At 35.0% G+C, this 25,981-nt stretch overlaps 1 protein-coding gene and 1 non-coding gene across 3 annotated transcripts; both read right to left on the bottom strand.

The window, feature by feature from the left end:
* Positions 1–2,926: 2,926 nt before the first annotated feature.
* LOC128283074 (small nucleolar RNA R71) lies at positions 2,927–3,033 on the bottom strand. Its single transcript, XR_008273416.1, has one exon. It is a non-coding gene; the product is annotated as a small nucleolar RNA R71 (small nucleolar RNA).
* Positions 3,034–11,322: 8,289 nt separating this feature from the next.
* LOC108487134 (BURP domain protein USPL1-like) lies at positions 11,323–14,286 on the bottom strand. 2 transcript variants are annotated; one of them, XM_053019744.1, is made up of 3 exons: positions 14,092–14,286; positions 12,733–13,460; positions 11,323–12,645 (listed from the first exon to the last, which is right to left on the bottom strand). In XM_053019744.1, exons 2-3 carry the CDS (start codon positions 12,784–12,786, stop codon positions 11,506–11,508), a joined length of 1,194 nt encoding a protein of 397 aa, XP_052875704.1. In that variant the 5' UTR covers positions 12,787–13,460; positions 14,092–14,286; the 3' UTR covers positions 11,323–11,505. The 2 variants fall into 2 exon arrangements, with proteins under 2 accessions (XP_052875704.1, XP_017646874.1); XM_017791385.2 differs by having other exon boundaries at positions 12,733–12,826.
* Positions 14,287–25,981: the final 11,695 nt, after the last annotated feature.

Here is a 25,981-nt window from a genome sequence, read left to right as displayed (position 1 = left end):
TTAATAAGTGATGAATTTTTACTCGTTATAACAATTACTTGACTTTTTTTCGGATTATATTGTTCTAACAATTCGTTTTTGTAGATGGAACACTAATTTGGTTACCGGGAGGTCATACACGGTTTCGATATACCGTCTAATGATCGAGAATCATGCTGGAGAGGGAGTAAGTTTTTCCAATATCAACTTAATTTTATTATTTTATCTCACTCGACTCGCATTAATATAACAATGTTATTAACTGTGCAGTTCATTTGGATGTCGTATTCTGTTCCAGAAATTATGGCGGTTATTCCCTCGTCTGCCCACGTCCACTCAAACCTATGGTGCATTAGCGCACGTGTTATCAATTTTCAAATAGTGGAGTGGTATCATGACGATCAAGTACTCCAACAGTTCGATTGCATACAATATATCCTAACACTGCCAGTACAATTTGGAGGAGATCCATGGGATTAACAGGAGGTAGAAGCATAGAAATGATTGGAGAGAAGTGTATGAAGAATATATTACAATATGGAATAACCGGTTGGGGAGGGTACCTCAGATGGATCGTGCTTTGGATCTGTAGCAGTCATTAAAGTACCTATAGTGGTATTATGAGATAGGGAAACCATTTTTTTTTTGGTGAGCGATCGATGGTAGTCCCCCGCATACGACACGACTTGGGCAACCCCTTCTAAATCCGCATTATAAACCAGAGCCGGAACTACACTCTGGGGATAGTTCTTATCATCTAGATTTGGGGGGCGATGATTATTTCTCAAGCTTGTCAGGCCACAGATATCATTCAGAGTTTGATATCTTCAGCCCACTATCACCTCAGTACTCTGCTTCTTTCGGCTCGTATCCACCATCGTACTCCACTCCTCTCTGCCCATATCCATCGCCATACTCCACTCCTCTCAGCTCGTATCCACCACTGTACTCCACTCCTCTCAATCCGTATCCACCGCCGTACTCTGCTCTTCCCAGCCCGTATCCACCGCCGAACTCCACTCCTCCCGACTCAAATTCATCGATGGCGTTTAAGACATATAATTTTTTATCTATTTTTCCTTGGGTATTGTCTTCATCAATCGAGTTTTCCCAAAAGCTTTTTCCCAATTTTCTCTCTGTGCACCCTTAGTTTAGTTAATTAATTTAGATAAACAAACCCTTTAATTTTTAGGCTAGATAATAAAAAGAAAGTAATTACTAGTACTATTGGTTCCTTTGGGTTCGACAATCCGGTCTTGCAAAAGCTATATTACTGTTCAATAGGTACACTTGCCTTCCTCATGATAATAGTTAGTTTCAAGACGATTAATTATAAATTTTTAAAACCTGTCACGAATATCACGTATCAAGAACGCCAATAGATTCAGCTCGGAAGCAGGATCACCTTCAAGACTTCAGATCTCCATCTAATTTCTCTCTCGAAGTTTTTGAGTTTCTTTATGTTTTGTTATTTTTCTATTTTTAGATGTTTTCCTACACAATATGAACTAAACTCCCTGAATACCTAGGGAGAATGAAACCTAAGACGGATCTTATTATTTAATATTCTAAATTTAATGATAAATATTTGTTCTTGTTCTTAATTATGTTTTCTTAATTCTTGTTTTAATAATATTTTCAGGATATTAATTCAAGTTGATGTGCTTATTCAGGGGAGTAAAAGTCCCTATTTAATAGTAGATCCACCATAATTAAGTGGAGTTACATGTACCCTAGAAATAGGGCGACATAAATCTAGCAGATTAGAGTCAAATCTAATAAAAGAATCTATAGATCGAGTTAATGCGACAATAGGAGTTTTATTTAGAAAGAAATTTCAATTAATCAACCTAGAGCCAGTTGTTCTCAGTCTCAAAAGAGATATTAACATAATTTAGGGATTTCTACGGATCAAGACAAGTGAATAAATCGTTTGATTCATAGTCAGAATATTAAGTGAAGTCTAGGTGGATTCTTCCTTGGGTATTGTCTTTATCATTGGTTTATTCAATTATTTTCTTCACTCTCTGTCGCGTTCAGTAGTTAATTAGTTAGTTAATTTTAGATTAAAAACAAATCTCTTATATTTTAGGCTAAATAATAGAAAGAAAGTTAATACTAGTACTTTTAGTCCTTATGGATATGATATTCTGGACTCACCATAACCATACTACCATTCGATAGGTGCGCTTGCCTTAGTCGTGATCGTAGTCTAGTTTAATGTTTCATAAAACGATCATCAAGTTTTTGGCATCATTGTCGAGAAATTAAGATATTAGGAACGCTTAATTTTTATTACAATTTAATTTTGTTTTTATTTTAATGACTAATTTTTCTTTAATTTGCTTCCAGCAGGTTTTTATAGTTTATGAGTAGAAGAAACCCGTCAAGACCTGTACTTTTTCATAGCAAAATTGAAAGCATAGCTCATAGAAATCGTAGAGAAATAAGGCAAAGTCTACAGTATATAGAGGAAGAGCATGAGGACTACACCAATAATACCGAGGAGATGGCTAAAAATAAAAATAATCCGATGCCTCCTGTGGTTGTCGCAAATCTAGTGAATCAAAATCCTACTCCTCGTACTATGTACGACTATGCTAAGCCTAATTTAGCAGGGGCTGAATCGAGTATTGTTAGACCTGAAATTGTTGCAAATAATTTTGAACTGAAACCTAACAATATACAAATGATTTAACAGTTTGTTCAGTTTGATGGTTTGCAAGATAAAGACCCAAATACTCATTTGGCCAACTTCTTAGAGTTCTGTGATACTTTCAAAATAAATGGAGTTTTTGATGATGCCATTCGTCTTCGGTTATTTCCCTTTTCATTAAGGAACAAAGCTAAACAGTGGTTGAACTCATTACCACGAGGTTCCATCACTACTTGTGAACAAATGACCGAAAAGTTTTTACTAAAGTATTTTCTGCCGGCTAAAACGGCAAAGTTGAGGAATGATATCTCTTCTTTTGTACAGATGGATTTAGAAACTCTTTACAATGCATGAGAAAGGTATAAGGACTTATTGAGAAGGTGCCCTCACCATAGGTTACCTTTATGGCTACAGGTTCAAACTTTTTACAACGGTTTGAACCCCTCAACTAGGTAGTTAATCGATGCAGTCGCCGGCGGGACCCTAAATAACAAAACACCTAAGGAGGCATATAAGTTTATTGAAGAAATGTCACTAAATAATTATCAGTGGCAAGTCATGAGGACAAAACCGACAAAATTCGCTTGTGTTTTCAACCTCAACACAATTACCATGTTATTAAACCAGGTAGAGCTTTTAAATAAAAAGATTGATGGTTTATGTGTCTCTACGCAGGTACATCCAGTGATGCAGTGTGACATAAGTGGAGGAGGAATGAATAATCCAGAATGCCTAGCCTATGATCCCAACACCACGAACCAACAATTCAACTATATGGGTAACAATTCTATATCTCAGAATAACTCCTATAGTAATACTTACAATATAAGTTGGAGAAACCATCCCAATTTCTCTTGGGGTGGTCAAGGCAATTAAAGGCCACAACCCCCTCCAAACTTTCAATCACCTTACCAGTAAGAAAAGAAGCCGAACCTTGAGGAGATGCTAACGAAATTTATCTCGGTGTCAGAAATACGGTTCCAAAACACCGAAACAGTGCTTAAAAATTAGCAAGCGGCAATCCAAGGTCTCGAGACTCAAATAGGTCAGGTTGCTAAGCTGATCTCAGAAAGACCACAAGGTAGCTTGCCTAGCAACACCACGACTAACCCAAGAGAGCAACTCTATGCGATTACTATTCGAGATGAAGAAGGGTTAGTTGAGTTCAAACCAGAACCAAGGAAAGAAACCGTGGTAAGTAACGATAAGGGCAGTGAAAGCCACGTTAAACAAAAATCAGTAAGCAGAGATTACGCATCTCACGTGCCATACCCTAAAGAGACAAAGAAAGACCGCACAGGCTCGAGATTTAGTCAAGACATCGAGTGATGAATGTAATTATCTAAATCCTGATAATATGCCTACTCATATGGTTCAACCTCTTTGCAGGAAAAATTTTCGAGTAAAACAAATAAGTCACGTTCTAGCTCATTCGACAGCATTAGAACATTTCATGAAGAATGAAGGCTTCAGATAGAAGAACTAGACGAATGACGGATACATGTTAAAGAGGAACCAAAAATACACAATGCCAAATTAAAACAAAACCATGACGAGCATAAAGACGAGACGAACCAATTCAAGGTAGGATACCAAGTCTGGTTAGACAAAAAAGACCTTCGAATTATCGATACAGAGCTCAACGCAAACGGAGTGACTCCTTTCACGGTACTCAAAGTCTATCCATACGGTACAGTCGAGGTAACCCATTCACATTCTGGCACTTTTAAGGTAAACAGCACTCGACTTACACCTCATTTAAATAAAAGAATTGACAACGAGAAAAAGGAGTTTCAACTCTGTGATCCACTGTGACCATGTGAATAAAAGGTAAGTCGAGCTTAGACTCTAAATAAGTTCTTCTCGGGAGCCAACCCGAGTGCTAACACCACTAACTAGTCTATTTTTATCTATTTTTCATGTTTAAATGCAGGTTTTTGACCCACACGTTCTGGACACACGGGCGTGTCCCAAGCCGCGTGCTCTAACATGGATTAAACAGTGTACTACACGGCGTGGTGACATGGCCGTGTGATCCGCACGGCCTGGACACAATGGCGTGTCCTTGGCCGTGTTGATCTTGAGACTCAATTTTCCCAAATATCGACAGAGACACGGCCTAACAAAGACCGCACAGGCGTGCACACGGCCTAGACATACGGGTGTGTCAAAGGCCGTGTGAAAATTGGAGCTAAATTTTTAAATTTTAAAATAGTCAGAGGGCTCCATGGGTGAAGCACACGGTAGTGTGTATAGACACATGGGCATGTGGGAGACAACACGGGTGTGGGAGAAGTGAACAACATAGCACACGACTGTGCGATAAGGCCATGTGACGAATGAGCTATAATGTTCCTCAACGAACATGGGCTGAAATTCGAGCCACACGAGAATGTGCCACGGTCGTGTGGCCTAACATGGACCGTTACACGACCGTGTCCCCTTTTAACCCCAAACCCTAATTTCTTTTCCTTCCTTTTCTATTTTGTATTTTTCTTTTCATCTTCAACCTCTAGTCACCGCAGCCCTCTAAACCCCCACATTTCCGGCCACCGTCATTCCCTTTGCCCTTCTAGCCTTACCATTTCTTCCCCACGATGCACATTTCCTCCAACCAGCTGCCGCTTATCCTTTCCACTCACCACCCACCACCTCTTTCATCTCTATCACCGGCCACCACCTCCATTTTTTCCCTCTCTCTTTCTCTCTCTTCTCTTACCCGCACAGCCATCGCAGCCCCCTCGTCACTCATTTTACTCCTCCATCACCCACCGCCAATCGCCTTCTATCCCCTTTCCCCTCATCCTCTTTCTTTCCTATTCTTTTTCCCCCTCTCCCTTGCGTGCACACACCTCTTCCCCCGCTGAACCCCTCTTTCCCCCTCCTTTCTTCCCTCATATTTCTTCCCCACCGTTTGACCACCCACCATTTTCCTTACCGCTATCCCGTCATCTAATCCCGTGCCACTCTGACCACCACCCATCATCAATTTCCTTTTTTTCTTATTTTCAGATTTATTATTATTATTATTACTCTTATTCTTTATTATTGTGCTATTTTGTTTTGTTTTCTTGCTATTATTTCCATTCTTGATATATTGTTTATTATTATTATTGCTTTACTGATTTGTTGATTCTTATTCAGTTCAATTATTCATAATTTTATGTTTAATTTAGTTTTAGACTAGCAGTTTGCATTTATCTTCGGGTCATTATCTTGACGATTTCATTCTTATTCTGCTTACTTATTTATAGTTATCATTTAGTTAGTTTTTATTGTATAGTAACATTTTGCTTTTCATTCCATTCTCTACTTTCATTTAATTATTGGGCTGAACTTGGATGATTCTTCTTTATCTGCTTACCAATGATGTTCATTCGTGAAATTGAATTATATGATTACTTTCTTGTAGATCTATTATGACAAACACACGAGGTAAGAAGACTATCATCCTCGCTTCAAAAAAACAGAAGGGTCTTGGCTCAACCTCTTCTTCGAGCGCATCTGCCGAGGCTCGCCATCTTTATCTTTGATTCTCGGCGGGCCCTTAGGAGGAACATACCAGCTTCATCGAGTACCACCCTTTGGTATGGGTCGCTGCATTGATTGGGCCGTGTTAGAGCAAGTACGTTTGGTTGACGATGTGCGCACGATTATTACTATAGCCCCATGGGATAGATTCTTCACCATCGTCGAGCCCACCTATTCGGAGGTCACCTTAGAGTTCGACGCCACATTTTTAGTCCAGCAAGTCATGTCAATCCATGACGAGCCCGGCACCATCACTTTTCGCCTTGGCAGATTGGTGCGACACATGAGTATCCCAGAGTTCAGTGCTGCTTTAAGACTTTACACAGAGGAGTTGATAAGCGCCGAGGACTTTCTCCACCTTCATCGACATATTCATTACTCACCCTCGCGAGGTTGGGTGGAGCTCACAGGCGGCCTGACTTACTATGACGCGAGTCGCTAGAAGGCGACGCGCCTATCTCCGGCTCTACAATATATTCACGCCCTTCTAGCTCACATTTTGACAGGTCGGAAAGAGAGCACAGGAGTGGTTAGTACCTATATGCTTATTTCCTATGGAGCATGATTATCGGACATGTGTTTGATGTAAAATATTTCATTGCGCTTGCTTGCCGCAATCAGACTGAACGCCATAAGAAGTGCCCCATCTTTCTCGGCCCTTATGTGACTCGTCTCGCTCGACACTTCAGTTTACTCAACACACTGGAGCAGTCCTCGACCCTTATCCTAGTCAGTTAAATGTCTCCTCAGGGTATCTCGAGCATGATCCACATGAGGATGATCGAGCGGCGACGTGGAGTGGATCCTCCTTAGTACAGACTAGTCTAGTATGACATTCAGCATGACCCAGAGGACGTCACTGATGATGTTCCTCCCTATCACGAGGACCCACCACAGCCTCCACCATCGAGTCATCAACATGCTCCCTCTACTGCTAGTTCCCTAGAAGTATCCTCCGAGGAGTTCGCCAGTTTTCGTCAGTACTGTACACAGAGGTTTGAAAATATTGATGTAACTTTACAACAAATCTGCCAGTACCTTTACATCACTCCTCCAGCACCACCGACTCGTGATACTGATCAGTCTGATGATGAAGACCATTGAGTCCGATTATTTTTATGTTTATGTTTATATTTATTTGTATCTTTTTATTTTTTATGTCTATTTTGTTTTTTTTATTTTAAACTTTATATTAATTATTCTGGTTGTTTCTTAACAAGTAACCCTTTAATCTTCTTCAGCATTGTGTTTATTTTCTTATCAGTCGCTCGAAATTTTGCACTATCCCTACAATTATCTACAATTCCGCTTTTCACTATTCTGGGAAATTCATCCACCATTCAGGCCAGTTTCAATTATCTCCCTATCTTATGATATTTTGCTTATATTATGATTTATATTTGTTTGTATATTGAGGACAATGTACATCTTAAGTGTGGGAAGGTTATTTATATGGTTATTTGAAAATCCCTGAATTATGCCATGTGTTTAGGTAATTTCCTCATATTACTTTTAGAATAAACTCTTATTGATTTGTGATGTTCATTGATATGGTTTAGATTAAAATAATAGATATTTGTGCATTGATGGTTTAAACTTTAAGACACTAGAGAATCAAGCTTGACAAGTCTATTTTCCGGAATTAAATTTTTTTAGGTTGTCTCCCTAAATTTAGGTATTACCTTGAAGTTTGAAAATTAGTAAGATTGACATCAAAAGCATACTTTTTTTTTCGTGCTCACTTTATTATTGGTTATGAATGTGTTAATATTGAATTGTTATTCTAAAACTTGCTTCAGTTATACATGTCAAAACCACAGATTTGATTTGATATACTAAGATGATAAAGGCACCTAGGTTTTAACTCACTTACCCCACAAAAAGCACACCTTCACAAATTAACCCTTAGTGAACCCCTTTAAGCCTAGCAAATCGTTTCTTAATTTACCTTTAATATTAAACCATACATCAGACTTTTTGATTTGTTGAGAATTTTACCTATTTTATTGACTCCCTTTTTGTCAAGATTTGATTTGGTTAAATGCCTAACTATGTTCTTTTATCTTAGTTGTATGATTTTATCTTATTATTCATTCCTTCATTCATTCTTAAAATATATATATACATTTATGTTGATTCTTATTAGTTCTTCGCTATGAGCTAAGTATTTAATTGCCTATTGTGAGAATAAGCTCATGTTTCTCGTTAGAAAATTCGATTGATGTAATTATTTAAGTTTTCTTCTAGTTAGGTAATTTATCAAATCGATCTCGATTCTAACTTTCTTTTTCAGCCTTTATCCACACCTTTAACCCAAGCCCTGTTACAACCTATTGAAGACCTTTTGATTTGTGTATCACATCATTTTATAGTGGTGGAGATTTGATTTTCATGCAAGCTTATGGTAATAACTTTTCATGTTCGACTCTTGAGTGCTTAATTTTTGAACCTTAAACACTTTGAGTGATTTGAGTGAATCTTTAGTGAGGATGTCAATTCTTGTTAATTTTTGAATTAAAGGTAATTATTTAGATAAGGGGAAATACCTATGTTTTCATGCTTCAAATGTTAGACTTGGATTGCTTGTGCATTTAGTGCTCTTTTAGTTGAATTATCAATGTATAACATTATTGATGAGAATTATGAATTAAGGAAGTTTAATTTTAATTGTGAATTGAGGATTTTGCTTGAGGATAAGCAAATGCTTAAGTGTAGGAATATTTGATAAACCTCAAAAGTAACATATTTTAATCTTATGCTTAGCATATTTTTAGATGATTTATCATAAGATTTAGTGGCTTTGATGCTCGTAATCCTTTAATTTCATGTTTTATATCCAGATGAGCATAGGAAAGTAAAAAGTGCAAGAAAAAGGCCAAAAACAGACAAAATGGGTTTATTTCAGTGCTGCACACGGCCTAGACACTTCCACACAGGTAATCCACACACCCGTGTGAGACACACGGGTAGGCCACACGCCAGTGTGTCATAGCCGTGTTAACTTAAAACCATGTCAGAATTACACACATCCTGAGCACCATCACACGGGCGTGCCACATAGCCTTGTCCCTGTCGAGACCTATTTTAATTCTACTCAAAAAAAGGCTAATTTTAGGCTATTTTGGGCATTCCAAAGTCTATTTAAACACACGAGAAAAGGATCAAGGAGGACACGCAGAGTAGAACACAGGAATTACTCGAAGAACGCCAACGGATTCAGCTCGGAAGCAGGATCACCTTCAAGACTGAAGATCTCCATCCAATCTCTCTCGAAGTTTTTGGGTTTCTTTATGTTTTGTTGTTTTCCTATTTTTGAGATGTTTTCCTACTACAATATGAACTAAACTCCCTAAATACCAAGGGAGGATGAAACCTAAGACAGATCTTATTATTTAATATTCTGAATTTAATGACAAATACTTGTTCTTGTTCTTAATTATGTTTTCTTAATTCTTGTTTTTATATTTTCAGGATATTAATTCAAGTTGATGTGCTTATTCAGTGGAGCAAAAGTCTTTGTTTAAGAGTAGATCCACCATAATTAAGCGAAGTTACATGCAACCCTAGAAATAGGGCGACATAAATCTGCCGGATTAGAGTCAAATCTAATAAGGGAATCCATAGATTGAGTTAATGCGACAATAGGGGTTTTAATTAGAAAGAAATTTCAATTAATCAACCTAGAGTCATTTGTTCTTAGTCTCGAAAGAGATATTAACATAATTTAGGGATTTCTACGGACCAAAACCAGTGAATAAATCATTTGATTCAGAGTCAGAATAATAAGTGAAGTCTATGTGAATTCTTCGCTTGGTATTGTCTTTATCATTGGTTTATTCGATTATTTTCTTCACTCTCTGTCGCATTCAGTAGTTAATTAGTTAGTTAATTTTAGATTAAAAATGAATCCCTTATATTTTAGGCTAAATAATAGAAAGAAAGTTAATACTAGTTCTTTTAGTCCTTGTGGATACGATATTCTGGACTCACCATAACTGTATTACCATTCGATAGGTGCGCTTGCCTTAATCATGATCGTAGTCTAGTTTAGTGTTTCATAAAACAATCATCAGTGTTTCGTGGCAAAACTAAACACTTCAAAATAAAATTTTACTTTCTTCATGATATTCAAAAGGAAGGAGAAGTGTGGTTGGTTTATTGCAGTACAAAAAATCAATATGCTTGACATTTTCATAAAAGCATTGCCTAAAGCCAGATTTGAGTTATTAAGACAAAAGCTTGAAGTTTGCAGCTCAACATCAAGAATGACTGTTAACTTTTATGATTTTTGAAGCTGCATTAGTTTGTCTTAGTCTTTAGGCAAATATCATCCCTTATTTTTAGGCAAATAAAATAGTTAAAAAAACAATTTAGATTATGACTTTTTAAAGTCATAAACTTGTTGTATAAATAGATAGCTTGGGAATTCAATAAATCATGATGATTTCAACAAATTCTTTAAATACTTTCGGTTCTTGTTTACCTTCAAATTTCAAGAAAAGTGTAAGATTTTGGAATAATATTTTTCGATTTAGAAGATTAGAATGAGTTAGTAATAATATATTTTTAATATTGCTAAGATTGCAATACCCCATTTTCTTTAAATAATGTGAGATTTTTGACAATTTTACCTATATTTTTTATTATATTTAATATTATAAGTGGAAAAATTAATATTTGTATATTATATTATTATTATTTTTATTTTGTTATACCAAAAGCGTTGCATTTATAATAATTTTACCATTAATTTTTTTATAATTTTAGTTCAACATGTCCTTAAACCATAATAAATAGTAGAATGTTTTAATAAAAGAATACATTTTCTTCTTTCTTTTTTGTTCTATCTCAATTTTAGTTTATTTAGATGAAAAATATGATATAGAATTAACTTATGAGAGAAATACATTAATTTATTAGAAAACTAAAACAGTATAAGCTTAAAAATTTTAATGATTATTTTATTTAATTCATTAATATAAAAATTAATTTAGGATAACTAGACTTTTTTAATAACACCCGACTGGAATATTATTAATAAGAAAAATAAGAACACGAGTGTTATAGTATTATTTAATAATTTTTAAAATATATGGCGTGGCAATAATGTAATGACGACTAAAATATGATATTTTATAAATATCATCCTAATATAATTTTAACTCTAATGCAATACTTTTTATTGCTTAATTACTTGATACTTAATATAGATAGAAAGTCACACCATTAACGAAACACCATGAAACCTAGTGAACATAAGACTAGCTCTTAAATACTTATATTGTGATAAGGTCTCCATACGTAGTGGCAAATGAGTGCTACATCGAACAGTTCAACACTTATATGGCACCGGCAGCGATATCCGATGGCTGATTAATCCAAACAAGATTACCTTGAGAAAATACATGGCAAACAGTGTTTCCTTGCTTAATACCAAGCATGCGAAAAGCGACATGATCAGAGCTCCAACCTGAAGTATCCATATGGCAAAGAACAACAGCATCCACCTTATCTCCCGTAACATCACCAACTAAACGGAGTTTGAAAGCTTTAATCTCAGTGGCATCAAAGTGACAGAAATAAACTGCATAAAGATATGGCATTGGATGACATGCTACTTTCTTTGGAGATTCAATCTCTTCAGGGGATTCTAAAACTGTGTAACTTTGAAAGAGTGGGGTTGTTATGGTGGGATGCCTTGTGCTTATGAACTTGAAATCAACATGGGGTCCAAATGCATTGCTTAGAAAACCATGTAAAGATTCTAAAGAGGTAGCACAGATTTTGGTCTCCCCTTGCGCTGCTCCGAGTTCGCATTTTGCGAGTGTATCTTGAACAGCTTTGCCTTTGGGGGAGTCCGGAGAAACTGAGAAGAATCGTAGAATATTAGAAACTTGGGAAGATGAAAAAGGGATGGTGTCAGCAATTTGTTTAGGCAATAAAGGAGGGTAAAGAGAGTGGTTTTTTATTGGGAAAAAGATGGGTAATTTCTTCCCTACGTTAAAGGTATGTAGTTCATCAATGGTGAACAAGCCTATCTCTGCACTTTCAACATGGTTATGGTAATGGTGGTGATGTTCCATGTTGTGATCCTTCATCATTTTGGAAGATTGTGTGTTGTGAAAGTAAGCCGCGGAATATTTATCTTCCAAACTCTTTAATTTGTCACCTTCACCATGGTTTTCAAAAACAGAAGTCTTGTGGAAGTACGCAGTAGCATACTTGTCTTCCAATATCTTTGCTTTGTCATCTCTGCCATGGTTTCCAGAATCTAACGATTTGTGGAAGTAAGCCGTTGAATATTTGTCTTCTAAATTCTTCACTTCATCACCTCCATCAAAGTGATTTGCAGAATCAAAAGTTTGATGAAAGTAAGCGCTAACGTACTTGTCATCTAAACTCTCCACTTCGTCGTCTCTGCCATGGCTTTCAAAATCATGTTTCCCTTCCAAATCCCTTACTGCATTGCCTCTGCCACACTGCCAAAAAGAAATTCCATTAATAAAATGAGAAAAAGAAAAAGAACCTTTGGTTTATATCAATTGTAATATGGAACTAAAAATTACCATTAAAAACATAAGACATAATAGAAGAACTGGAAAATTGAATTGAAAAACCATTTCCTTTGATTCTGAGAGCACTCCTATTGATGTTCTCGGCCTGAAAAGTTTCGAAGGTCAGAACACATTTATAAGCATGGAGAAGAATAAAAATCCTTTGGCCCCTATCTGTGCCCCACCAATGTGGACATAAAATTTTATTATTAAATTTAGCTTTTTTATTTTTCTAATTCCTGGGGGTTTTTTTATTTTTAATGTCGGTCATCTAATTTTTTTTGACACTTTCATTTTAGACATCTAAATAAAAATATTTACAATTTAGCCACTACCATTATAATAATTAAACATTTTAATCAACTGCTGATGGTGCACGTCACATCATCATCTTTTACTATTTTTTGACTCCCGATTAGTGTTCATCATCTTCCTTGACCCATTTTTTTCCCTCCACGCCACCCCCTGCTTCAACCATACTTGTCCCATCAGATTACGAACAACTAAGACCGGCCAACGTACTCCATGGCTGAAGTTGCACTGTGCACTCCACCAGATATTGGGTTCTAAAAAGTCTAGCTCTGCTACCCCCACTTGCTCCACTTCCATGGGGTTCAACCTTTTATTAACTTACATACTTCTTTTTCGCTGCTTTTACTCTGATTTGAATCACCCTTTAGAACATGAGAGAGGCCATTAATACTGAACCAAAGCAGCAACTTGATATATCCAACAAGTATCTATGTCAATCAAGACAAGAAAAGGATTCCAGTTATTAACTACATCGATATGTTGCTCCAACTCTATTTTTTTTTTTTTTTTTGAAGTACCCATATTCGAAATAGGGATATAATCCTCTAGTAACATGGAAAAACTTCAACAAAATCAAACATATTGGACACTCACAACTGAGTTCCAGCTAGAAAGCTTGTAAAATATAGTAACATAGGCACCCTTATAAAAGTTTAAAACCATTATTTACTTCATGGTAGAAAAAATTCAAACTTGGTACAGTTTCATTTGATTTTTACTTTTGGCTATTTTTCATCTGCCTTATTTCTCAAGAGTAATTCATTTTCCACTGAAAGTGATCAAACAATTCAAATCTAAAACAAGTCAACATAATATAAAATCCTAAAACCAAACTTCTTGTTATCCACAAAAGATGAAATTTTAACTTCTAATCATTCAAAAACAGTGCATTTAGTTTTGTAAACAATATCATAGAGTTAATTTCTCATGTAATCCTTCTCGATATTCTCAGACAAGTACAGAAAACAAAGCAAACATTACATGAACATCAGAAAAATGAAAGAAAAAAGAAAGCAAGAATTTAGAAAATGAAATATTTGATAGTACTTGGTACAGTACCTGATAAACAGATTGACTGTCTCCAGAAACTAGGCGAAACCCATTATTATGGGCAAGAGACTGCAGCTGGAACTAGGGAGCAAAGGAAGAAGAAGAATGTGGAAGCTGTAAGTATTTGGGTGATCAAAATAAAAATATTCAAAAATTTGGTGACCAACTAAATAATTTACCATATTCTTTTATCAGAAACAACTCAAAATTGATGTGACGAGACAAAAACTTCTTTTAGAGAAATGTCAGCAAGGGTTAATTATGACTTAACTTCAGTTCGAGCCTTGTAATAGTAAGTATTCAATGGCATTAGTTAAAGTAAACTGCATTTTCAAGAAACAACACTGAAACTAAAATTTTATTTTAAATTATTGGTGAAAAATGAAGGCTACATATAATAGAGTAATAGAATAACATGTATCTCTAGGACTAAGCATATTTGAAAAACTAAAATGTAAACAAAATTGAACATTTGTCCCCATATTAACATGAAATTACAAGAGAATATCATTTATAGGATAGATATTAGTTTATCATGTAATCCTTCTCGACATTCTCATGTAAACTAATACGGTGATAATTTTAATATTTATATAATTTTAGTTTATGTTAAAAAACTGTGAAAATTATAATTTAATTTTAAATTCTTAAAAGAATTTTCTAATTTCATCCATATTTAAATTATCGTCACATACCTTTAATTAATATTTAGAAAAATAAAATACATTTAAAGTTTTTAACCTAACTTATAAGATTAAAAACTTCACCATTAATTATTTCAAATAATAATGTTTATCCCGACTGAATTGAGTTAAAGACAGTATTAATTGATATTGTGTACCACAACAATATATTTTGAAGTGCTATCACATTAATAATTTTTGTCGTAGTTGGATTTGCAGTAAAACATTTTACTGTTCGGCACATGCGTCCTGTTATGAAATTAATTTAGTATTTTAATTTTTTTTCATAGTATAATCATGCTATTTGATTTAATTCTATCTAAAAAGATTTACTTTCCATTAAAGTTAACAATAATTAATGCTCACAGAGAACAAGGCAGAGTTAAAAATGGGGTTTTTACTAAAAATTATAAAAAATTAAAAATTCAAAATAATACATAAAAAATGTAATTACGAAAATGGTATGTCGGGTGGTCACGCCAATTTGACAAAGGCACCACCTCGACAAACAAGACCAAACAAAGAAAAAAAAAAAAAAAAAAAAAAGGGACATCTTGGTGCGAGGCGACCTTGTTCTGCTTTTGGTGCCGATTTGACCCCTCATGCAGAGGGGTTTTGTTATTTTGTTTGGGGGACCATAATATATGATCCCCAAGCTTCATTTTCGGCAAAGAAAAGAAGAAGAAAAGAGAGAAGAAGGAAGAAGGGAAGAAGGAAGAAGAGAAGAAGAAGAAAGAAAAGAAGGAGAGGAGGAGAAAGAGGCCTACTACCGAGAGAGAAGAAAAAGAAAAGAAAAGAGAAGGAGAAGAAGAAGAGGAAGGAAAAGAAGGAAAGAAAAAGGTAATTTTTTATAATTTTGAGTAATTAATGTTAGTTTAATAACGTTTTAGATTTAAATCGATATAATTTTTATTTTTATTTTTTTCTAAGGTGTTATTTGGTTAAGAAGAGACATGGGCGGATGCCTTATATTGTTGCAATCATGGGCTCTTTATCGGATGCCATTCTTGGCATCGGTTAGTCACCAACCATACGTATATCCGCTAGTTAACAGGTGATAAAATTTAACTTGTTAGTAATTGGCAATTTCTTTATAATAATACTATTCTAATGAAACTATATTTACTTGAAAATTGTTTTCGTAGATGGAGTATTTATCCGGTATCGGAGGTCGTACCGTCCCGATATATCGTCGATGATTGAACAACATGCCGGGAAGGGTAAGCTATTCAAATATTCGTGACATGTAATTGCTTTTATATCTTACTCCAACCGTGTTAAATTTTAATCATGGTATTAATCGTGCGTTTATATGGATGCCATACCGTAGACCAGAAATTGCGGCTATTATACCCTCGTCTGCCTACATTGATTCACAGTTGTAGTGCACAAACGCACCAATTATTAGTTTCAATGTAGTCGAGTGGTACCACGGAGATTGAGTACTACTGACGCTTTGGTTGCATCCAAGACATCCCGGATCCGCCAATGCGGTGGGGAGGAGGTTCACAGAAGAACAAGAGAGGAGACATGGACAGATTGGGGGTTACGACCGGAGATATATTGCGGTGTGGGAGAGTCGGATGGCTCGAAGACCTCAGATAGATATGTCTTCCGATTTGTGCCTATCGTTAGAGTACATACAATGGTACTTTAGTATGGGGAAGCCATATTTACTTGGTGGGCAGTCGACTATAGTCCCCCCGCACGTGCAGCGATCTGGGGCATACGAGCCAGTGGCCGATATAGAGCCCGATCCACAGCCAGATGCCGAGCATGACCCAGAGCCGGAGCCCGAGGTACAGCAGGAGGCCGAGTCCGAGCGATCGCATTCACATTCGATTGATACTTCTTATCATCCGGATTTGGCAGGCAATGACTATTTCCCGGGCTCGTCATCGCATTCACTTTCGGCTGATACTTCTTATCATCCGGATTTTGCGGGCAATGACAATTTCTCGGGCTCATCGGGGGGCGGATACCATTACAGATTTGATATGTTTGGGTCGTACACACCGCAACATAGCACCTCTCCCAGCCCATATCCACCGCATTATAGCACTGCCCCCTGCCCGTATCCACTGCAGTACTCCACTCCTACTAGGTTGTATCCACCGCAGCATGGCACTCCTCCCGGCTCAAGTTCATCGATGCCATTCGAGCCATATGATTTTTCTTCTATGTATCGTATACCCTTACCGCGATTGAAGAGGATGTTGGTCGTCGTGATCACCCACAACGTGAACGCCGACCTCCAGAAAATATACCCTAGGACCACACCATCGAACCATCAATTTTAGGGTTTCTTCGGTTTGGTTATATATGCAAGTTGAGTAAATGTAAACTCAACCAAGACTTTGTTTGTATATGTCAATTTGTTGATTGAGTGTAGGTAATTGGTAAAAATGTTTGGTTATGTGTGCTTCATGAGAATTAAATGATGATTATATTAAGTTTTATTGTGTAATTGACCATGGGATCCATGAAATGGTGAGTTCATGATTAGTTGTAAATGATATTATGATAAATATCATTATCCAAATCCTGCACTATAATATAATTTGTTTTAGTTAATAAGGGTTGGAGTGTGGAACAACAAAGCAAGGGTAACTTTAAAGAATAAATTGTACTAATTGGCTAAATAAAAATTCTAAAATTTTATGGTAAAAGATATGTTAGCTTAGTTTCTAGAAAATTAACGGATCTTAATTTAGAGTTCGTAGCTCCAGATATAAATAAATTAGAATCGCAACTCCAAAAATAGCTTGATAGATTTTTAACAAATAGAGGAATATTTACAATATAATTTTTTCATATAAAATAAATACATTACAACATAAGTTCAATTCCTACCGATCGTGACGATTGTCCGACATGATAGTTTCATTGCGGGCATTTACTCCGATTATGACCAGCTAACTCGCATAATCCACAACGCTGCACCATCGGATTTCTCCCTAATGTCCATTTCATAACGGATTCTAGTTGATTGCGGACGACCTCTTGGATTCCTGCGTAGCCCTCTGTCTGGGACAAGTTCGAAAGTTATCGGAGGCACTTCCCATGTAGACAGGTCGGGCAGGACAGGGAATTCGTTTTCCCATACACGTAACATGCGATTGAGTGTGTACACATCTTCGAAAAATTGTTCAATATTAAGGTTCACTTTAGCACACGCTGCAACGACATGCGCATTACGGGTAATGAAGTGTTTGGAATCTCCTACAATCGCATTGTCTATTCCGGAGATCAACTCAGAGGACCTAGGTGGTAGACCGGGTCAACGACCAATGGTCTCCGTAATCGAACGCGTTTCAAGGCGTCGTGAATATATTTCTACATTCATCGACCTCGCCATCCGACGGTTTGCAACCATTGCATCCCTAATATCTTCGACAAATATGTGTCCCGCCTCAATCTGTTAACTTGTTGTCGACCCATTTTGGCATCAAGGTAGCCAACCCAGAATGTAGCCGAGAAGAATGTTGAAATCGGAAGGTGTCGTGTTTTCAACAATACACGTTGACCCCTCAACTAAGTTTGTGGTCATTTGACCATAACGAAAGCCCTCACAAAACTTTGAGCCCATTGCCACGGCTCCATAGTACCCAACCACCGTCGGAAAGATATATTTGTTTGACCTCCATGTCACTCTCAAGTCGAGTCATCATTTGGCGAAAAATGTGTGGCTCTAGCTCGACTGTTGATATGTATTAAGAATAGATAAGTTACAGATACCCTAAAAACTTATATTGAAAGGATAAGGCAATCGTTTACCTATTTTCACAAATTTTCTTTTCCATCGCATTTTTATAATCTCTAATGAAGTTAGTGCGATGTGACGGATGCAAGAACGGATCTCCATGGTACATTGGAACGCCTAATGGCGGCAATTAATCCTTTCCTCTATCGAGATAATACAAATATTATCGCTGCTAATAACATACCTCCGCAGTTGGTAAGGAAGAATTCCACGATTCCATGTTCTCCTTATCTACAATGGCAAATGCTATCGGAGCACGCCCTATTGCCGCCTTGAGCAACCGCAATAAGTAAGATCTGTATATTTTCCATATAGCCGTCCCATCCACTAGCACAAATGGCTTGCAGTGGGGAAATGCGCGCACACATGGATCAAACGTCCAAAACATCCGATGGAAAATTCGTTTTCCTAACTGTAGTTGGTCATCCGGCCGTAATAAGGTCGTGTCTATAACTCAATAACGGTCCTCGGTACGCATTCCGCATAGCGGCTATCCATCCTCGTAGCTCGTTATACGACGATCGAAATCCCCATACAATTGCTCCATTTCCATCTGCTTTGCTATCCATGCCTTCGATATGACACTCGACATCGAAATCGTGCTTGTATTTCGACAATCGCACCAAAACTTTAATGGTTGGCATGTCCTTCACCATTGGCATGATACACGCATGATAGTTTTAGAATCAAGTTTTCGATGATCTTCATCATACGTGTTGATGTGCATGTGTGAGGCCCAACAAATTTGCGATCTCCCACATCTGCGAATTTTGAATAAATGCAACAGACCGCCAATTGCGCCTTCCCGACTTTCAACACTCCCCAATATATAATGTCGGTTTCGACACGCAACATTATAATCTCATCGATATATTCATGCTATACCGCTTAATAGCAAATCGCACTCTTCTTTACTTTCAATCTCGGCCACGAATAACTCCTCGGGATCGAATTTACGGCGGTCGGTGAGCGTGAAGTATTTCAGGTACTCTGAAACTCGGCTACATGCGCCGTCGGGTCTATGAGCGCGATGTGTGGCCCAAGATTATTGTGAATCACAACATGTCGATCCGGTTCCCGATCAAGATGCGTTAATGTTTCTATCGTCATTCACGCCTTCATCATCAATATCATCGGGACATCGTCTACATCGGATCACTATCACTATCGACTTCTTGATAACAAGGATCACTACTATCGTAACCATCATCACCAACCACATCCATATCGGTGTAACATTAAGATCGATATCGATCCCACCTATAGTCGATTCACTATCAACGTCGATATTGGAGCCACCATGCACGGTTCTTGAGCTCTATGTTCATCACCATATGCAAGTGAGATTTTCATTTTCCTCCATAATCGCTAACTCAAAGAAATAAGTGAATCGGTGCATTTTGTCACTCCCATTCCCACAAAGAAAGAGCGATCATTGTCTCCACGTCTTCGTCGTCTACAAGTTCCATTTCGTGAATTTGATTGGATCTGTCGGCCGGAAACTTGTAGAAAAGTTTCGAGATCCTTCTCCCACAACGTCTGACAATTTTTACATTAATTCTTCCCTTCATATCATCCAACGAGACATTTCTATTAAATCTCATTGCTATTTGTTGCCGACATTCAAATATACATCCAACGGTTGTTGTCAAGATAATTCCATAGAAATAAACGCATACGAAAAACTGATTATCCATCTTCAATGCTCAATCATTAAAAATAAATAGACTTTCTCAAAATAATTTCAACACCAAATAAACTACTTAAATAAAAAATTTAATTACTCAATATGCAATTTTTGTCATTCATAAGCTCATAGTTTTTCAGTTCTCATTTTATACATAAATAACATTTATCTTTACATTTAATCATTTAAAATCAACCTAAAACGAGTTTTTACCTAATAATATAAAAAAATAAAATACTAAAATAGGTTGTTTGAAAGATTATGCCAAAAGTGCCAAAATGGTACTTAATCTTTCAAACAACTTATTTCGCTATTTTTTTATTTTTATATAATATGGGTAAAAATCTACCTAAAACACATATAAAATAATAATATATTCTTTACATTACATAAATAGGCTTTTTAGGTTTTTTAACAATAATAATAACTAACAATAATTATGGTTTTTACTAACAATAATAACAATATTCATAACTCGACAACAAAAATAATAAAATCAACAATAATAATACCAGAAAAGCACATTAATAATATAAAATTCATTATTTAAAAAAATTAGACCTTCTTTTTTCTTCTCTTTCTTTTCTTCCTTCTCTTCTCCTTTCTTTCCTTTTATTTTCTTCTCCTTGTCACTGAATCTTGCTCCGGGTTGCTTTGGTCTGCTTGGTTTTATAGTGCTTAGGTGCCTTTGTGGGACCCACACAACCTGGTGCCGCCTCGCCAGAGGCAACACTGTGCCGCCTGCACCCACATGTCCAATATTTTATTTTTTTTTCGTTTTTCAGCTTTTTTTCGAGTTTTTTTTTTGTTTTGGTACTGCTTTGTCGTAGGTGCTGCTTTGTCGAGTGGCGTGACCACCCGACTATACCATTTTCAGATTTACTTTTTTTTATCTGTATTATTTTCAATTTTTTATTTTTGTATATTTTTTAGTAAAAACCCTAAAATGGTTTTTAAATTGGGTAAATATTTGGTCGAAATAGATTGTGTTGAAACTGTAAAAATCATTTTAAATGGGTTTTTGTCAGCAATTGCATGGGGACTTCATGTTCAGAATTCAAAAGGTTTATAAGAGATAATGAAAGGTTGGGTATACAAATTTCGAGTAAAATTAAATTAATTTGATTAATTAATTAAATTTAATTAATTAGTTAATTAATCAAATTAATTCGGTTAGGGGTCAGTTAATAATTTTTTTAAAGTTTGTTTAACGGTTAATTCAGTTCGAAATCAGTCAGTTAGTCGAATTAATCGAATTTAATAAATAATATTATAATATATAAGTATTCGGTCGGTTCAGTTAACTTTTTGAAAATATAAATTAATTGATCAGTTAAGCCGATTAATTTTTTATATGTTTTATACTTGTTTTAACCAAAAATAAAAAATATATATATATATAAATTTCAGTTAACCGACCGAATTAACCGAAAAAATTTTATTCGGTTAATTTTTTTAAAAAAAATTTCAATTCAGTTAAAGATTAAGGGTTTAAAAGGGTCGGTTAATTCGGTTAATGGTAGTTCAGATCGGTTAATCGATTGAACACACCTAATGATGGGTGGTCATAAAGCAGATTCCAAGAAAAGTTAATGTAGTTGAACATAAGTTGGTTGGAATAATTAAAGTTTTCCCTTATGATTAGATAATATTTCAGGAACCCTCGAAAATAGTATTGGAGCATTTACGATTAGATAATTGATTTATACATGATGATATTGGGATAATGTTGTAATTGTTTCTAGTTTTTATCTATAAAAAATGGTGTTTAATCATGATATTTAGTTTCAGTCAATGACCAAAATAGGTTTGTTAGTTACTGCTACCCATTGTTTTCTTGATGGAATCAGTTAAAAGTTATGGAATTTTTGCACGTTGTAAACAATTTGATGAAGTTCTCGGAAATCATCCTGGAGCATTTAGGGTTAGATGATTGATTTATGCATGATAATATTGGAATAATGTTGTAATTGTTTCTGATTTTATCTATAAAAATGGTGTTTAATCATGATATTTGGTTTCATTCAAGGACCAAAAAAGGTTTGTTTATTACTGCTACCCATTTATTTTCTTGATGGAATCAATTAAAAGTTATGGAATTTTTGCACGTTATAAACAATTTGATGAAGTTCTTGGAAATCATCGTAGAGCATTTAGGGTTAGATGATCATTTTATGCATGATAATATTGGAATAATGTTGTAATTATTTCTAATTTTTATCTATAAAAAATGGTGTTTAATCATGATATTTGGTTTCATTCAAGGACCAAAAAGGGTTTGTTTATTACTGCTACCCATTTGTTTTCTTGATGGAACCAGTTAAAAGGTATGGAATTTCTGCACGTTGTGAACAATTTGATGAAGTTCTCGGAAATCATCGTGGAGCATTTAGGGTTAGATGATCGGTTTATGCATGATAATATTAGAATAATGTTGTAATTGTTCCTGATTTTTATCTATAAAAAATGGTGTTTAATCATGATATTTGGTTTCAATCATGCAATGCCATGAATTAAGAGGTGTTTAGCTGCTCTTTTGTAGCAACAAACCATGTTTTGTGTAAACTATAGACTTGTAACCCCCACAAGCTCCAACAATGGGATAATATCTCTTTTTCGGGGTGTTGGGTTCGTCGAGTATAATATTACGGTCCATAATATCACATTTTGGAATGAGATTATAATGTATAGACTAGTTTGTCTTTTATTTTTATTATTTTTAATCGAAAACCGTTCATGCAAGTATATATATTGATACAAGTATCATAAAATATCGATCTCACGGAGAGTTATTACTAACCAAATTGTCAAGTACCAAATATTTACCTTAAAACCTACCCAAATTAATCGATAGTAAAGTCTTTTAACTAATTTAAAAGTAAATAAAAAATATCCAATGCAAATTAAATCAAATAAACAATCAATATCAAAATTCTAGGATTACAATTTCATCCATGCGTTAGCTAATTGATTTAGTTTCGCCCAATTTACCCTAATAAAGTTTTTTATTAACCTAAGAACTAAATTTCCATAATTCTCTTTCGAGCAATTAATCTAATTGTTGAGCCATATTCCTATGCTAATAATGTCGACCAAATTGATTAAGAATTAAATTAATCTAACTATGGAGCTATATTCCTATGCCGGTAATGTTAACCAAATTAATTAAGAACTATCCCAATTATGGCCACCCAAGGTAATCAAGTATATTCCTGTCCTAATTACGAATCATGGGTTGACCCATCTAATTAAAACTAAGAGTTATTCATTCTAGACCTAAAACAAAAAGTCCTTTTCCAATTTCTTTAGATTTGTCAAACTAAAAGTTGGCTAGACTATTATCAAAGAAAAACAAGAATAAATAAACAATCTTAACTCTATTAAAAATAAAAAAAGATGGAAATAGATAACAGTTAATTAACTAAGCATGAAATCTATCGTAACCATAGAAAATAAATTTAGTTCATGGAGAATTTAGGATCCATCTTAAAATTAAAACAATAACTAGACATAATAAAAAGGAACAAGAAGGAAAAACAGTGAAGAAACTCTATTTTCTTGTTGGAATCCATCAATTCTTGATGCATGAAAGCTTGGGTGGCTCCTCCTCTAATTTTTTTTTTATACTCTCTCCTTTTTTGTTTTTCTAAACCCTTAAAAATCGAAACTTTAAAAAGCTATCTTTTCATTGGAGTAGAAAATTGTCTGTTTATGTTCGCTGGGGCTAGGGGTTAGTATTTGATTAAATTCAGTTGAATCGAGTCAAAAAATTTTGACTTAATCGAGTAGATGAATCCTATTTTATCAACAGAACTCGATTTGAATTTTTTTTGAATCGAATCTAATAGAGTCAAAAAATTTCGAGTCGAGTCAAGTTAACGAATCCTATTATTTATACCCAATGTTGCGTTTATATGGACCGATTATTTAACTAGTAGACGAATTACAAGGTTATTTAACTATATAAACAATATAATGATTTTGCCTTTTAAATTAATGTGTAAACATTTATCAAAACGACGTAGTTTTGTCTTTTAACTTAATGATTTTGACTTTTAATTTTAGAAAAGGTGAACATTTATCAAAACACCGTAGTTTTGCCTTTTTTTTATTCAAATTTTCAAATAACTCGAATTGTATAATTCATATTTGAATTAAACCGAAAAACTTAATTTTTTTTATTCGAGTTGATCTAAATAACTTGATTAACTCAAATAACTCGAACTATTTAATTCAAAATTTGAATTTTTTATTGAGTTCTTTGAATCGAATTGGATTTTGCTCTCCCCTAGCTAGGGCAGAGACATTTTTCGTTGGAATGGAAATCTACTTATGTGAAGCTATTCTTTCGCATGCTTTGTTAGACCTACGTTGAATAAAATCACATCGAACACTAGTCTGAATTAACACCATAAAATATAATTAACTTAAAATATTAATGAAATAAAATTCCTAAAATTTGAAAAATATTTAAATTATAAAATAAACTAAAAACCTTAAAACCCTACTAAAATAAGTAACAAATAACTCTAAGGGCAAAATAAGGCCTATAGGAAATTTTTATTTTTATTTAGGCATTTAGGCTGGTTTTAAAATTAATTAAGGATATAGGCCGGTTTAACTAGAAAGCGCATCAGCTGGAGGAGCTTTCTGAAAAGCAAGGCCAGTAAGGTGCACTTTCTAGATCTTTCTCCTAGGGTTAGGGTTTGGTTTAAGGTTTTTAGGGTTTAGTGTATCTTGAAAGTGTTCAGGGTTTTCGACTAAAATGACAGATACTCTTAGGTAGTTTTAAGGGGTCAGGAATGTGATAGCACGCTTTAGCAGATATACATTTCATATGTCATGGTGGGATAGGACCATGACCTTAGAAACCCATCGTGAGGTAATCCGATTTCAGGGTAATAATGTAACACCCCAAAACCAACCCAGAAGTTTTGATCGGATTTCGGAAATCACATTGGCCATCAACGTGGCTCAAAACTAAATATTGATTTAAATAACAAAGTTCGTTCAAAAAACATTTTTACTTGCAACTTACTGAAACTGAAAATGAACTTTACCAAAATATTTTGCAACCATTGAACTTATTTTTCGCTTAAAACTTATTTGGAACCAAATTTGCATTTAATGAATTAAACATGTTTACAACCAAAACGAAGTTGAAAAACCATTAACTGAAACTTAAGTTAAAATTTGTAACATAACAAAATATTCACTTTACCTTTATCGAAAATCATAAACTTATTTTAAAGCCTGACTAATTACAAAGGAAAAGTTTCAATCTTAAAACTTATGATCATGCACGTAATTTGCAAAATAAGTCAAACCAAAATCCTAAATTATTTACTAACGTCCAAAGTCCAAATAAAACTTATACCACCGTCTACAAAAATTTATTTACAGTCTGGATGAAAATAGTTTATCAAAATTTATGAAAAATTTTATTAAAAACCAAACCGAATTGAGATATTTTGAGACATCTGATTTGTCGATTCCAACCTCTAATCTCAAGAGTTACCTGAAAAAGAGAAAAACTAAGGGAGTGAGCTACGAAAACTCGGTGTAAGTCCTAAACAACTTAACTACATAGAGTTAAGTAGTTAACTAAAATTCACAATTACCAAAATCAATTCAAAAACAAAGATCATAACAGATTGGCGTACCATAATGTTATAAAACTTAACAGGTTTGCAAAACATATTCATGTGAAATTTCTTAAACATGCAACAACTAAAACCAATTCACAATCAGACAATTCTATGCAAG

This window comes from Gossypium arboreum, chromosome 10 (genome assembly GCF_025698485.1).
Source record: "Gossypium arboreum isolate Shixiya-1 chromosome 10, ASM2569848v2, whole genome shotgun sequence".
NCBI classification, from domain to species: Eukaryota; Viridiplantae; Streptophyta; class Magnoliopsida; order Malvales; family Malvaceae; genus Gossypium; species Gossypium arboreum.
The sequence above is the reverse complement of the archived record's forward strand: the minus strand, read 5'-3'. Positions and strand labels throughout refer to the sequence as shown.

Bases quoted from the DNA above. Each gene is read 5' to 3' on its own strand.
- LOC108487134 (XM_053019744.1), bottom strand. From the start codon at position 12,786: ATGGTTTTTCAATTCAATTTTCCAGTTCTTCTATTATGTCTTATGTTT. The intron at 12,646-12,732 runs GTAATTTTTAGT...TCTTTTTGGCAG, and splicing joins TATGTCTTATGTTTTTAATG to TGTGGCAGAGGCAATGCAGT.